At 38.3% G+C, this 16701-nt stretch overlaps 1 protein-coding gene across 3 annotated transcripts in view; it reads left to right on the forward strand.

Moving 5' to 3' along the window:
• KIAA1328 (KIAA1328 ortholog) overlaps positions 1 to 16701 on the forward strand; it is a 170566-nt gene that overhangs the window by 105439 nt on the left and 48426 nt on the right. For 2 of the 3 annotated variants that reach the window (XM_021538939.3, XM_021538943.3), the window contains 2 exons: positions 7230 to 7915; positions 11444 to 11539. In XM_021538939.3, the coding sequence (XP_021394614.2) occupies positions 7230 to 7915; positions 11444 to 11539 (782 nt within the window). The remainder of the gene's footprint in view (positions 1 to 7229; positions 7916 to 11443; positions 11540 to 16701) is intronic. The other variant, XM_021538941.3, reaches the window with a different exon arrangement.

Below are 16701 nucleotides of genomic sequence, written 5' to 3' on the forward strand. Positions count from 1 at the left end.
CCAATGTTGTATGCTTTATCTAAATCCTTATTCTTGCTAATCTGGCTAGACATTTTGGATATGTATGTTTTTACTTATTTGGCATGATGTTTTCTCAACATAATTTTTCGGCATTTATCTTGACAGCTGTAGCTGGAGAACTTCTTGCTATAGTGTTTAAATGAATAAGTTGAGCATCTCCCTTTCTATCTTTTCCTTTTGGTGTTGGATAGATCTCAGGAAACTTTTTAATCCTTGCAAAACAGAAGGCAAAGGAAATGTATGTGCAGATGAGTGAGGTTGCCGGGTCCTCCAAGACAGGGGTCTGCAAGTGACCATCTGGATATGTGGGTCTGGGGTTTTGTTTAGCAGCCTTCAGAAAGCTGAGGCACAGGTAGTATAAAAATAAGTTTGTTGGTGCTAGGCAGAGTTTAGGCTTGTACTGAGAACACTCAATCTCAGAAGTTTTCTACCATATGACTTGGATTTCTCAGGGTGGATCAGCAGTGAATAGGGGGTGATGCTCACAGGCTCATGAGATTTGAAGCCAGGACATGGCATGCTTGCCATGCATTTCTGGCAGACTTCACAATAAAACATCTAATGATGCTGTTCATCTCATATCTTTGTTGTTGATATCTTATGGTTCTTCTTGTAGTCATTATGGAAAATAATGGTTTTAAGATATCTTTTATTGCATCTGTGCTTCAGAGGCTATTGCATTCACTTTTTTTTTTTTTTTTTGTGATGTGGTGCAACCTTAAACCTCTCTAAAGTGTGATGTCTTGAAGCAAGCACCCAAATCCTCATGGATTTCCACATCACTAGTGTCTCCATTGCTGTTGGGACAGAAGAATGGTGAAAATCTGTTTGCCACCCAAATGGGGAGGAATATGAGATGCACTTCAACTGTGCACTGTCAACTGATAACTGTTAAATTAACATTTCCATTTCCCTCTGTGAAGCCTTATCTTTATAGGCAGGTGTATCTGTGTTGGGAGAGGGGCTATTTTTGGCTCTACTGTAGGAGAGCCTGAAGGTGATGAGTTTTGCAGAGTAAATCTTGCTTACTCCATAATTTCCACTACATTTGAAATTAAGGGCCTAAATTAGGGTTAGTGTCAGACTTGCTCTTTTGCTATGTCCTAATTTTGTTTTGAAAGCTAAGGACTTTAATATGTTTTAGATTCAGGGCTTGTAAGTTACACAAAAATCCCTAAGGGAGGCAAAATAACTTATTAAAACCTTGCAAATGTTTTTGACTGCTGCATTCTATTATTTTCTATTCCAGTGGTAGCATACAGCCTCTGCTGCTGATGGGTGGAGGAACGCAAACCTCCAGGGCCCATTAGACTTAACTTGTTTACTGCATTGATATCTATATGTTAAATGACAAGAGAGTTCAGGTTATTGAATAATTTAAAATTCAGCTCTAATTGGTGTCATATGACCTGGAAAAGGCCATGGATGACGCCAGGAGCATGCTGTGAAATTCTTATAAATAATTCATAAATTAGATCATTCATTTGCCTGGATGTCTTGTTAAATGCAGAAGTTTGTAAGTAATAACTGATGATATAACACCTGTAAGTATTTAGTTCATATGCTGGAAGGTAATCTACCTTGATGATCTTCTAGCACAACCTGCCAGAGTACAAGAGTTAATTGCACTAGGGAGAATGCACTACATTTATTTGGGAAGGGCTTTGGCAAGGCATACGGTGCAGATGTTGCATTACACATTCTCTATCAGCTAGACAACTATTCTGTATATGCCCATGTTAAAAATGCAGCTCATCACTCTTTTGCCCTTATTTCACATGAACTCCAAATGCACTGGGAAATGGTAGTGACCTGCTCTATTCACAAATAGTATAGTTTTTGAAATATTTATCTAGGTCTTGAACTACTGATTCTTCAGTAAAATAAAGGGCAGAAGTAAAAAATTGAAGTCAGAAGATTGGGATTGTTTTATTATTATTTTTGTAATGTTGGCAGTACATTGAATCTTAATAGTTGGACCGAGATTAGTGGAGTGGCATGTTTCTATAGTGCAAACAGGAATGCTACATTTTTGTTTTGAAAAGCAAACATGTTTGCTTAAATTTGATGGCCAGGTATTGCATTGACATGTGTGGGTACCATGTGGGCAAAATGGACATTTTGCTCACAGTGACTTCCAAGACTCGGCACACAGACACCTCTCTTTAGTTTTCTTGGAGCACTGTATTATTAGCTGCCTTATCAGGCAGCGTAAAAACAGTCTGCTGATCTGAAATGGGAGCCTTTGTTAGCAATTATCAACAGTGTTTGGGTAACTGGAGAAGAAGGGTGGCATGTTTATGAATGCAAAATATACACTTACAGCTGAGTGCCAGCAAATGCTCACATGCTACTTTGAATGCAGGTTTTTTTGTGCACCTGGCATGCCAGCTCAAACCCTCTTAACAAAGAGGAGAAAAAATACTGAAGACAGCACAAACATAGGAGGTGTTCCTCTGCTGTCAGCCAGCAGCTATAGATTCACTTTTTTGTGATGTGATACTACCTTTTTTTTAGCTACACCTGTTCCATGTGTTTAGTTCAGTAGATTTCTACAGTAAAAATACAGGTTGGTGACTGTCATTCACGGTGTTTTTCATTTGAGACCACTTGTTTTATTCAGTGGAACATGGCAATCATAGCTATACATAATTTCTGCAGAAAATAGTGCTTTGTTTCTTGCTTGAAAAATAGTCGGCTTACCTTAGGCGTTATCTACTGTATTTATCTTAGGTAGTGACAGAGACAGTTGCTGTACTATTACACGGCACTTTGTAATAACTGATATTGGGTTATTTATGGTACAGATTTTAACAAAGGATTATATGAGTTAAAGAAAAAAAATTATAGACTTCAGTAGATCCTACTAATATACTTTAAAATCTTTATGTTTTTTCATTCTCTCTGATAAATTCTTACAGAATCTTGGAAAGAATAACTCCTTAATCACTAGTAACATACTTCAAATAGAACTATAATTTGATATAATTTTTCTTCAAAACAGCATTTCTGTTGCCCCAATATCCTATCTGAGCTTATTTATGATACATCCTCCTCATTTTGCTGACAAAAGCAAGCGCTTCTACTGTTCATAGACCTGAAACCCACAGCCAAGCTTTATTCAGAGACCCATATATCAACCATTCAGAGTGGTGACTATCCAGGTTTAGGTTATATACCTTAGTGAGAGTGTCATCTGGGTCACTGAAGGAGTCACAGAATTGTTTAAGTTGGAAACCACCTCTGCGTCCAACCATTAACCCAGCACTGCCAAGCCCACCATTAAAACTTGTTGCTAAGCACCACATCTGCATGTCTTGTAAATACGTCCAGGTTTGGTGACTCCACCACTGCCCTGGACAGCCTGTGCCAGGACTTCACAGTGCTTCCAATGAATAAATTTTTCCTAATAAAGTTTGCTGGTCACGTCCAAAGAACAACTACACTGGTGATGAATCTTAAATATGTGCCAGTGGTGCTCTTGAAGGTGTTTCTGTGTGTCTCTGCATCATCTTTAAATATCTTTAAATCTTTGTATTTCTCCTCTGGTTGCTGCTTCTGTTGATTCTTCTTGGTTTCCTTAAGCGTCCCCACTTAGATCAGCAAAAAGGACTAGTTCTAAATTAATATGTTCCTTCCACTCTTTCTACCCCGTCAAAAGAAACTCCTGAGCTGAAAATCCAGGTTAGAGAAATGTCCTCAAGATACAGCTGAGAATTTTTTATTTAATTACCTCTTTTGCCTGTATTCAGACATATTTTCTCTAAAAACTGCAAACCCAGGTGCTATGAACTAAACTCCTAATGCTAGCAATTTTGCTCTGCACCCTAACAGCATTGTATTTTACTCGGATGCCAGCTTTTGTCCCTCAGAATGCAGGACTTCTCAAGGTAATAATTTTGGGCTGTTTCTTAAACATGTTTGTACATGTAATGAAATCTGCCCAGACCTGGCCTGTGCTGGTATTGTAAAGATATGCTTTGTTACTGGTTCATCCCTTGAAGTACAAAGCCCTTTGTGCTGGAGTCAGTCTGTAACTGTGCTTCCTCTGCCAGTGCTGTGAATTAGAACTGCAAAGCACACAACTTGCATTTAAGAACAATTTGCAGAGATCATAATGTTGCATGCATAAAACTGATGCATTGTTTGTCTGTTTGTAGGAAATTTTAAGGACTGGTTGTTTGTTTAAGCTCTGTGCTGAATCCCTGAGCAAAAATTACTGGGGTTGCACTAAAGATTTCGTAGACTTCCACATGTGTCTCCATCTTCAAATCCTTCTAAAGATTAAAACCTTTTTAGTATCTCCTTGTTTCACAAGAGTTTCACATCTGATCAAGTCTTATTAACTCCTTATCTTACAAGGAGCAGTCTTTGTTTGTTTAAGCCTTAGTTAAAGGAACTTGTATCTTTAAATATGGCATAGCAAGCCTGGAAGAGCTCCATGGAGGAGCAAGTACAGCTGTTCCACCATAGCCCATCATGGTTTCCATGTGTCCCATAGGCAATATCTTTCTTAAACTCATCTTGTAAAATTACCTGATTCCTTATCCTTGTGAATCTTTAGACTCACAGAAGTAGGTGGGCCTTCAGAATATTTATTTTCTCTACTTTTCCCCTTTACCTGGCCTGCATTTTGCAGATCTGTCATGTCACGCACCAGTCTCTTTTCATCACTCAGAAGTGTAAATGTCAGTCCATTTTCCCTGCAACATCTGCCATCCAGCTGTATTTTCAGTTATGGCTTTAGCAAAAAACCCACAATTACTAAAAAAAGTTATTGACTAGTTTCTGACTCTCAATAGTTAATTTTTTTTCTTTGGAGTTAAACCCTGCAAAGTACTGAGTAGCCATCAAAGGCATGTTGGAACTCAATCTTCTGCCTAACATGACCTCCTCCTTCTAAAGGAATAAGAAAATCCCACTCATATTCAATGACATTAATGAGAATTTCCCCCCCTGCAAACATATTGTATCTGTGAAATAACACTGAAGTTTTCTCTGCCTTGTTATGAAGTCTTTAAATGTCAATGCCATTTCTGAGACCACCAGGGCAGACTTAATGGCAGCCAAGGTCAACAAATGCTAACTGGTACCTCTCTTTTAGGGCCTTCAGGGACTCATAATAGAGTCTCAGCCATGAAGTTAATTTGCAATGTGGACCTTTATTCTTAAACCTGATGATTATTTTGTAAAATCTTCATTCATGTGCTTAGATTTCTTAACATTCTCTTGTCTCTTCAGACAGCAAACTGCTAAAATAAAGGTGATGTTCTCAGATGTTTTATCTTTTGACTTTCCTTTTTTTATGTGTGTTCTTTTTAACTACTATTTATGGGCTGCAGAAAGACAGGTGTTTGCTTTCTGTGACCACCCTACATTGCCAGTCCTGATAGGATGCTCTAATAATATCTTCAGATCTGAGCCCTTCTGCTGTCCATGGGGACTGGGGAACCCTCCACCTTGAAAGCCTGTTCTTGTGGGTGTCCTAAATGCTCTAGAAACAGAAACAAGTGAGAGACTGCATTGTCCTTTTCTGTATTGTCTAATTCAGATTAAAAGGGCTCTGTAGCCTTTATTTGTCTGGAAAATATTGCCAACAAGGATGGTATGCTGCAAATAATAAATAACAAAACTCCGTCTTTTTGGCAGCATGTTGCATTTCTGCTCAGTTGCCCTGCCAGCCCCTCTGACTTTAAAATATTTTAGTGTCCTGCACTTTTCACCCAGTCCAAGCACCAGACTTTCCTCAGACATTTAACACTGACATTAATGCAAATGTCTCCAACTCACTGAGCCCTTTGGGGCAAAACATGGCATCCTTGGCTTTCAATCACATGGGAGAAAGGATATATTTGTATGCACAAAACTGGAAATAATAAAATATCAGTATTCAGGTGCTAATCCACATTAATTTACATTCCGTGAAGTCTACAAGAAACTTGTAATTGGTTGTCTTGAAGGGCAGCAGAGTATATTTGGTATTTTGTTTATTTATTAAAAAAAATCTAAATTATAAATGCTGAATAGATTTGTATTATATCTCTCTTCTAATCATTGCTGGACGCTTGCTTGCCTTCCTAAATTCGAGTGGTTTGCGTCTGGCTGACTGTCTTGCACTCTATGTGCACAATACCTATCTATTGTAAGCATTCCCAGAGGGCAAATAATACCTTTTTTTTAATCAATGGATTCCAAATTTCCCTGCTAAACCACTTACAGTGCAATGGTTTTGCTATTTTAACAAATCTGGCTTCTGTAATTAAAAAGTCCCATATCTTTGTGGAAGGTCCCAAAGGCTGGAGGAGCTTAAATTCAGTTTGTTATTGAAATTAATGTACAATTCTAGCAAAAGAAATGTGTGTGCCTGATACACTGCTGTTGTGATGTTCATAAAGGCTCAAATGCTTAACTGCCTGGATGAGTCTTAGTGCAAAGATACTCCAGGATGTAACTAGGATTGTGATGTTTATTACATAATATCCATGACTATAACAAAACTGCTAGAATTTGCTTGTACTGGGTTGACAAATGTGAATTACAGTTGCTTGTTTTCTTAAGAGTTTTATCAGACTGTAATCACTTGCCACTCTTAATTGAAAAATCACTTACATTTATAGCTGTATTTAAACATGTTTTGTATTTAAATGACAGCTTTTGGTGTACAACCATTTTTTACAGAAAGTAGTTCGTTTTTATCTGTCTTTCTGTAAAGATATTTCAAAAACTCTCATCAAGTTTCCAGCGGTAAGTAATATACCATTCAGTGCAAGGTGAAATGTTTTACATCAAATCTCCTGCTGTGTAATAGCCAATCAAAGAGTATTTATAGTGGCTGAATGGATTTTTTGGCTCGGTATTCAAAATTAAACATTTTCAAACCTTAACATTTAATGTTTTTTGCCACTCTTCAGGTTGATTTTATGTAACCCTGGATGCTCCCAACTACTTGATACTCTGAAGTGACTCATTTTATGCTGAGGATCCTGCAGACAGTAGTTTTACATTTATTACACTTGTGTAGATGGAATGAAATATAGATTTGATAGGACATTTGTGTCTGTATTCTGGTAAACATTTTGTTGGGGTTGGCTGTATGTCCATCAACATGGACCAGCAGCTCTGTTTTGAAGAGAACACATTTACCCAGAGAAATTGGTGAACAAAGATGAATTTTAGTAATTTACAGGAAATTGTTTTTCTTGTTGCAGGTATCCAGTAAGAAGAGCTTGTGCCAGCAGCACTCTTTGGAGCTGGACAGCTCCTGCTTGGGTGTTGGGGGACCTTGGATGCTACATAAGAACAGTAGAGCACCGAAGGCTGGAAGCCCAGCCCGTGCTGCATTGTCTCAGCCTTGCAGGAATAACCACGATTACAAAACTGAAAGGCATTACAACCATCAGGAGTGTCTGAAGGAATATCCAGTGGAAAATGACTTGCACAGAAAGTGCAACAATGTGATTTCCCCAGCCAAGCAGAGGAGCCCTCACCATGTAAAGCAAGCTCAGGAGATGGACCAGAGGGCAAGTGAATTTCAGAGCACATGCCCTCAGCAAGTGAGTCATGGCTGTGACTGGAGGCATGTGGGGAGCTCCGGGAACATGGAAGAGAGCTGCTATGTCAGCCAGGTACTTAGAAAACACTCTGGGACAGTTCACAAGACCTGTGATCATTCCAGGCACTGTCGGGGTTCTAGGCTGAATCACAGCACAGACTCAGGCCCTAAGGAAACAGAGCTGGCTAAAAGGTTGTATGAAGAAAGAAGGCAGAAGCTGCTTCTTCAAAAAATGGAGCTGGAAATTGAAAAGGAACGACTCCAACATTTATTGACTAAGCAAGAAGCAAAACTGCTCCTAAAACAACAGCAACTACACCAATCCCATATGGATTATAACAGGTGATTTTGAGACTTAAAATTAAAAAAAAAAAAATTCTAAAATTTCTAATAAGCATATGGGCAATAGTTGATTTAAGTGGGAGAGCAGAACAAGGCAACAATAGAATAAAACAAGATAGGCAAGGCTTATGGCACAATTTCTAAGAGTGATTCAGAGGAGAGGAGACTTCAGTTTGTTAGTGTATGCTGTTGGGAAGCAGCATGAGAGCTGTGGAAAGCAGCAGAGGAAAACAGTATGTGGTAGAAAGAAAGGCAGAAGAAAAACACTGCTAAAATACTAGGTTGGAAAAGAGAAGTAGTAGAAGAAAAGGAGAGGTTAATCTTTGTGCAGGCACTTGAAAGGAATACAGCTATTTGGCAAGAGCTGTGTGAGCATGGATGACATAAATGTGGCATTCTCCCTTCTTCCTTGGAAAGGTCAGTTTTGAAGCATTGCACACTCCTAGGTTGGGACTGGAAGAAGTGTGTTTTACAGATCATTACATATATATGTGTGTATATATATATATGTATATATACACACATATATATATATGTGTGTATATAAATCTTTTTACATATGGAATATATGTTTTCCCCCATATATTTATGGAAGAGGAAGGGAGTGGAGTGTAGCCAAGACATTTTCTTTCCAGTGATGTTAGTAAAAAGGGAGAATGCCAAGACTTGTGGGAACTCAAAATGTTTCTCAAACATTTTTAGAAGTTCCAGGCCGTAGTCAAACGCAGTCTAGACCCCAGCAGGCAGCTAAATTTAGCTGTAATTTCGAGTTTGAACCATAGAATGAATTACCAACTTTGAAGGTAGAACAAGCAGTCACAAAGTGCTAGATAATATAGTAAATGTAGTCACAAAGTAGAAAGAAATATTTTTTGGTAGTGTACAGGGGGGTTTTAGTGCATGTACAGGGAGGTTTTTACTTTGTACATGGGAGTCAGAAGTTCTAAGATGGAGGAAAGTAGGCTGAACCCATCCTTCTTCTTTCTTCTTCCTTACCTCCATATTCTTAGTAATGTTAGCACTCACAGATTAGTTTAGAATAAAAAAACACTTAGTAACATAAGTAATAAGTATTGGGCAATAATTGTAAACATGTTATACGTAATATATCTTATAAAAGATAGCAGCAGCCCTGGGCGGGGGGAGAAGAGAAGAAGACACCAGACAGTCAGGGTGTCAGGAGTGTGTGCCTCTCTGCGTGGGCCGCTGACCAAAGGGCCGCAGCCCGAGAACTTAATCTGTTAGATAACTAGCAATAAAACATCTTAAGACCAAACAAAAAAAGACTGCAGAGTTTTCCTTTAAGAACACAGGTTAGAAGAGAAGCTCTACCACCACACGAAAACCCCAGCCAAACCCAGAGTTCTCACAAAGACTGAGGCACTTAAGGTGCTTAAAACTTGAAGGGAGATGGAGCAGCCATAGTAATGTGAGATGTGACTTGAAAGGCCTGTAAGATTGTTGCAGAAGGTAACACTTTTCTGACAACGTAAATAAAGTCTTTGAGAAAGAGAGAGCAACTGCATTTTTTTGTATGATGGAACAGTGAATGGAAACAGGTTAAATTAGCCATTGCAGCTCAGCTGAGTACTAGCATTTCAGCATTAGAAAGGAAAAACAATAGGGGAAAATCTGCAGTCTTTTGGAAGAGGTGGTAGAAGTGTTTCACAGAGAGGGATGTTTCTATACTGTTTTAATATGGCAGCTGCTGACAACACCCCGTGAGAGTCTGCAATAGATGACCCACTTCCTACATCCATGTACTACATAACCACCATGGAGGAGTAAATCACTTTCCCTTCTTAATTTCGGCCTCCTGGTTACTTTTCAGACTGTAAAAGAGAGTACTGTAATCTAGGTCATCTTTTGTGTGTCTTCTTGGATTGTTGTTTACATTGAAAATAATGTGTTTCTATGGCTTTAAAAGTACCTGTCTTAGAGGAAATCACAAATGTGTGTGTTGAAAATGACTGAGGTTGCTAACAAAGGATTATGACTTCAGGTAAGAATTAAGTAGGAACAGATGGATTCTTAATCATCAAATACCTTAATTCTATGCATGCATCCCTCTAATGAAAAACAAGTAGATGTGAAGGACATACAAACTGAGGTTTTTTGTGCTTTTTTTTTTTTTCTAATGGAAATTTTTCAGGTTTGGGGGCATAAGTTCAGAAAAAATGCACCTTAAATATCTGTAATGATGTGGTTGTTAGTCCCATTATACCTATTATGGCTACTTTTTTTTCTGAAAAAAGCCCTTTATAGTTTACAGAGCTTTAGTTAAATAAAAATAAATAAAAATAATTATATGAAAAAAAATCATATATGACCAACTGAGAACTTTGTATTTTGTGATGTCTTTTCACAGGTGCATGTGAAGTCAGATTTTCCATATTCTCTCTAAGAAAACATCTAGAATATAAAGTGTTTTCTCTTAAAAATATTTCCTTATCTTTAGAATTAAATGTTTGATATTTAGAGGTAAATCTCTTAGGAATCACTGTTCTGTTTCAATTCCAAATATAGAATTCATTTTGCACTTGGTAACAGAGTACTTTTATATACTATTAACAATAAAAATTTGTTTAACTAAGCGCAAATACCCTTTGCTTCACTGTCAGGAGGTTCTGAGTTAGAACATCATGACAGCATTAAAAAACAATACAAGAAAAATTCTTTTCCAGATTGTGTTTATTTTTGCCTGTCCTTCTGCCGGGGTGGAGTGCTGGTTAAGGTCCATGACAAATAAGAGGTTTGACTATTTGCAGTTATTGGCAACAAAGTTTTCTAATCTTTTATCTAAAGTGTGAGTTGATCCTTTTTTCAGCCACACTGCATCATAACTGCTTTTAATTTTCCACATTTCTTTATTTAGCCTCATGTGACTTTGGTACTTTTAGTTTGCAGCTACACTCTATGTGAAATAGTTGCTCATATCAAAAATGGTGTGTGTCTGTGTAGTTCAGTGGCTCCTCCTTGTTCAAGCCTCACTGGAGCAGCCCAGTAGAAGCAAAGCTCGGGAATGGGAATTTTACTTAAGTCAAAAAAGAAATAACTTATCTTGACTTTTCTGTCTTTCTTGGAGAGAAAGGAGAAGGTGGAGTGATCTGTTAAAAATGGAGCATCATTTGTGGGCCCCTAATCTGAGGACACACAACCATCTTATGCAAATTCTGTTCTATGCAGCTTATGCATGATGCCTTTGAGTGCTGGTGCTGTAATCCGTAAATGAAACTTTTCTGTTTCTGTAATGAAAAGACTGCAGATTTTCCCCTAGTTTTCCCTTTCCAATGCTGAAATGCTAGCTAGCACTCAACCGAGTTACACTGGCTAAGGTTGTCCCAGTGGTAACCCTTAGAAGCAAAGGCACTGGGCCTGAACCAGCCTTCCAATACAAAAGTATATTTGAAAGTGTGAAGATAATTGTGAAACCATTTAATGTGTAAAAGTGCCCTGTTTGTAGTCTTTTAGAGGCAAGTTCTGGTGTGATTTGACCAGCTGCAGAAGCAAATAACTTGTCTTTTCCAGAATTAGAGGCCATGTGCCTGGCTTAGAAGGTGGGCCCATTGCTGAAGCACCCAGAGATCTTGCTCTGATGATGAATGGCAGCAGCATGGGGCTAAGGTAATTTCTCTCTTCACTTCTAAGTGCTTCACAGGGTCAGTATATCTTCTTGACAGTGTGCTGTTGCCTGCCAAGTGTATTTGTTCATGTGTTTGTTTCAGATTAAGAGCTTTTCTTCTGCAGGAAGGGTAAAATTCATTGGCTGCTGTGTTTTATGAGCCAACTCAATTGTTATGCTGACCTGTTATTACTCAAAGTTTAGGTGACTTCCTGAAGAGGCTTCAGGTTTTGTGTGCCACCTCTTAGCCCAGTGTAAAATTGAGTTTTTGCAAAATTTTAGTTTGAGTTCTTTGTTCTAGGTGCTGCTTGTTACTTTTAAAATTAAGATCAGAACATCTCTTTAGGCTTTATTTGGACCTGATGTAAATAATACATTATCCTTTAACTCTCAGATTGATCTTCCATGGTTGGTGACAGTTACTTGTTTTTTAAAATCTCTTATTGCACTGCTACTTCAGTGTGATCAGAGCAAACCACCACTGAAATAACTGGAAGCAGAGTTAAGCCAATATTTAGCTCTTTATCTCCATTCTGCTTGCTATTTAAAACTTCAATCAGTACACTATTGTACTTTCCTTCTGTCCTGCCCTGTCGCATTCAAGTTAACACTGGAAGAAGATTCAGGCTTATTAGGAAAGCAACAAATAAAAACTGGCAAGGTTTTCTCCTTTTATCAGAGAGTAACAGTTTTTTGTTCTGTTCTGTAACTATAGGTGTTTTGACCAAAGAATGGTGGACAAGATGAGCAGCTGTGCTTTGAATGACTCCTTTAGTGACAAGAGAATACCTCAAAATAATAAATTTCTCTGTTCTGAGAATACTGGAAGAACTGATAATTCATTTATAAACTAAGAGTCCAATACCTTATTTTTTCTTATTTTTTAACTTTGTTATATTAATTTTATTTTTCTTTTTTGAGATCCCTTTTCACTGGAAAGGTATAAGCCTTTTTTTCTCCAGAACAGCAGGAGTTGTTAGTTTCCTTGGAATACTCCACTGTTTAACCAGGTGTTTGGCTGCTGTGGGTTACTGGCATATCTTTGTTGTATTCAAATGCATTTTCTTTCATTTTCACAAAAACTGAAGTGATCAAAGTATTATCGCAGTAGCAAAAAAGATGGAGAGTCATGACATGTTTAAGATGCAGCAGCATTAAGCCCCTTGGAGGAAAAATGTAACCTAAAACATCTGCAGAGCTTCTTGGCAACAGTTTACCAAAAACCTACAAATATCTACATATCCTAACAGGGAAAATGAAGAAAACCTGTGCTGTTAACAAAACGAGAGTTGCAGATTTCAAAAGGTTCCCCACCCTCTCTACATTCCGCTGGTTTAATTTACTGTAATTTTTCAAAGTTATTGTGTGTTTGAGCAGTCTCAAGGTGCCATGCCAGCTGGTTACAAAGTTTGGCAGCAAAACACTTGGAAGTTTTTCTTCTTATATGCCATCTTCAGTTTTGCAAAGGTTACCAGATGAATGGTCCCTAAATAATTTACTCTAATGTAAGGCTTAAAGAGGCTGTAGAAGACAAGTCCATTTATCTCTTTTATGCATTTGAATATGTAAGTGATGTTTTCTTCAGTACAGAGAGGGAGAGTGTATAAGTGTGTGGCCATGTTTTAGAAAAGAGGAAGAGCTGGTAGGCATACATTCTTTTTTTAACTGATTCTTTTGGTGTTTTTTTTATCTGTCTTTTTATTTTTTAGTTTGTTTTGGGTTTTTTTATGATGTGACGCTCTTTTTTTTTTTTTTTTGTGGTGGTGGTGTTTGCTTTTTAATTGACCTATCAAACAGTTCTTGTTACAGCAAATGCAGCAGAACACTAATGGAAAATCAGCCCACTCTGACTTCCAGTTCATACATGAGAGGTCTTCTAGCAAATCTCACAGCACAGAACTTGATTTCAGTCTTCAAATAAGCAAAGCTTTGGTGTTTTAAAGGAAATGGTAAAATACCTTTAAAATACAAAACTTGCTGAAGTGAGAAGTAAAATAAATAATATAATCAAGAACTGAAAAAAAATTAGTTTTTTTATATAATTAACAGCTCATTTTGAGTTAATTATCTATGATTACAAAAATCTAATTGCAATTTATCCTCTACTATCTGTAGGAAGAATTGTAGACAAGGGAATGTGCATTACTGCCAGCCATAAATGCTATAGGATGGGCACAAATAATAGAGGAACCCTTAATGAAAAAAAAAGCAAATAGGAGCATGCAGCTGTGCCAGACTATTGAAAGGTAATTGTAGTCAGAAATGAGGTATGTGGTTTAAAAGGCATCTTATCATCTCCTGTAGGGATTTATTTTTTCCCTCATTGAAGAAAGCAAAAAAGATTCCACAAGCAAATACAGTGCAGAGTTTGATTTCTGATATAGAGTTTCGTCATAGTCTGTTAGTATAAATGAAAACTTTAATCTCAGGGGCTACTTCAAACAGTAGCTGCATTTTCAAAGGGAACCTGGCTTGTTGTCTCTTCTACATGTGCTCTTAAAGTATTTTTGTTGTCATTGTCAGCATGTATTGTCCATCTCAGCCTCTTTAGATACCTATTCTGGTAGGACTTTGCAGTGTTGGATTTGTCCCTTCCCTGATGTTGATAAAAAATGTGCCTGTCCCTTTGCCTAGATGCAGGTGGGCCAGCATCTGGGACCTGAACTACCTTTGGATTCAGGATCTCCATTTCTCTTAGGTGCAGCAGTCAGAGCAGGTTTTATTGAGGATGGTTTTCAGTAGCTTGGAGTGGCTCCTAAGTAAGACCACAGACAATTTGCAGCTATGGAGAGGGTAGCTGGTGCAATTGATGGCAAGTTGTCTGTGTAATTTCTTTTCAAGTCTGCCCCAATGTGCAGGATGCTTTAAAATATTCAAAATAAAAACATAACCTGATGCATTTGTTTAGCATAAACCAGCCTTTTACAAAGTGCTTTCCATCTCCCAGACACAGATGCTTGGTACATGCTCAAGTACCCATTCCATGCGTATTCGGAAGGATCAATACACCCAGCACCTGCTTTTGTGTCTACTCCTGACATCTGCATCTGGGAAAGGAATTTTAAAATTCTTCCCTCCTTCATTTAATCTTAACTTTGATCTGAATGGCATGGAAATAAGATGTATTTAATGGCACCAGCTTGAGGAGACGCTATTTTTCAGTTTGCAAGCACCCCTCCTCAGAGCACTGCTGTGTGCCTGAATCTTAACATTCAAGATTCCCTTCTTTTCCGAGTCTTAGGTTTCCTATAAGGTTCTGCTAGTGTGGCTCTTTATTGCCTCCTCTCTAATGGGCATCTTTGCCTTGGATTTCACACAATTCTGCCACTGAGCCTCTACACAAACCTGCAAAGCATGCAAAGCGTTCTAAATAGGAATTGTTGGATACAGCAGCTATCAGATATGTTTACAGTTATCTGCAGGCACTTGTTCAATGTATGCTACCTGGTGAAAGGTTTTTTCTTGGTGTATTAAACATTTGCAGGTGGAATTTGCCACCTTTAATTTCATTGAAGTCTCTTTATGTTTGTGTGCCTCATTCTACATCACCCATGTGTATTTTTGCCAGTTTGTATTTTTAGTTACACGAAAATATCAAACACAGGATTCAGTGGTACTTCCCTTGTACTTGGATGCTCATTGCTATGGTGATATTTCCAGAAGGGAGTGCTGTCAGGGGTCTTTTAAAAGATTTTTATGTTTATGATGTAACTATTTTTATTATCTAGTGAGAGAAAGTGACAATTATCTCTTGCGCCTTGCTTAATTCTTTGTTATGAACTCTCTTTTCGGAGGCTTGTTAGACATGCAGGCATCTTTCTGTGGTGATGTGCAAGCACACTCGTGTGCTTTTGTCCAAATATTCAATGCAATTAAATAGACCTGCAGAGGAACGCAGACTCGCAGCTCCCCCTGCTGTCCCAGGCATATCCAGGTTTGTTCACGCAGTTCCCTCCTCCAAATAATTTAAATAAAAAACAAAAATCACATGCAATCGCATGGCTCTGCTACTACTGGCCTGACTTTTGCTAGCTCCATTACTCCTGTTTTTGAGGAGAAAATAATTGAAAAACAATGGCAGCACCCATTTGGTTTCCTATGAGGAGTTTTCAGTTCTTCATACCTGCTTTTCATCTCCCAGGTCCTGAGTTTGTACACGTCCTGAGCTTCTGAAGGAGAAACTCTCACCAGGGCTGCAACTGACTCATTGTCCAAGACTCCCAGGTTGCAGGTCATCTCAGAGTTGTCCTTGGTCTCTTGAGGTGTACCTATATTGAACTTGGCCAACTCTTAGGAATGTACTGAATACAGTTTGTTAGGATTTTTGGATTTTTTCTATTTGCTGTTTTGGGAGACTGGCACATTAAATTGCGATGAAATCAACTGTGCTTGCAAATGAACCATAAAATCAGTGTATCTGGAAGCTGCTTTCCCACCTGTTAGTGCTCCTTTTAACGACCAAGTTACTTTCTTGCTACAGATAATTTTACATTGAAGTTTTTATCATTTTTAGATAGGATATTTGTGGAGTGAGCACTTGTTGGCCAGTAAAAAAAAAAAACGGTGCTTGCAGATCTGCCAGTAGTGCATACGCTGAATTAGGTGCAGATCCGAGTTTTTCTTTCTCTCGTGGTGATGTCTGGCTATATATAGGCACAGCATCCTTCCAACAGATGGCTGCTGGAGTCTGCTGTGACGTATGGGAAAGTATAGTCAGAGTTAGACACGCATTTCTGCTTCATTAGTGCCACATGCAGACTATGAAGGTAGTAGTTTTCTTGTAAGGAGCAAAGGTTTTTATTCTGGTGAGGTTACTAAAAGCATAAAGGGGAGTGTATGGCAATTTTTTGCATATACCTATGCATGCATTTAATGTTGGGGTTTTTTTGTTAGAGTAGGCAGTGATCCTTATCGGGCTGGAGAGAGTGGAGTTCATTTCTGCTGACCTGGTTCCTTCACTAATCTAATTTTCAGGTTTACTTTCAACTGCAACAATGATTTCAAGCTGCCTATCCAACATTTACCTGAATTATGCTGATTCTGTTCTCATGATCACGTCTGCTGCACACAGCAGTATTACATCATTCCCACTGCAGTCCAAAGTAACCTTGAGCAGGAAGCCTACTGAGTGACTGGAGGTATAAGATGTAAGCAGGAAATGCCA

Source organism: Lonchura striata, chromosome Z (assembly GCF_046129695.1).
Source record: "Lonchura striata isolate bLonStr1 chromosome Z, bLonStr1.mat, whole genome shotgun sequence".
NCBI lineage: Eukaryota > Metazoa > Chordata > Aves > Passeriformes > Estrildidae > Lonchura > Lonchura striata.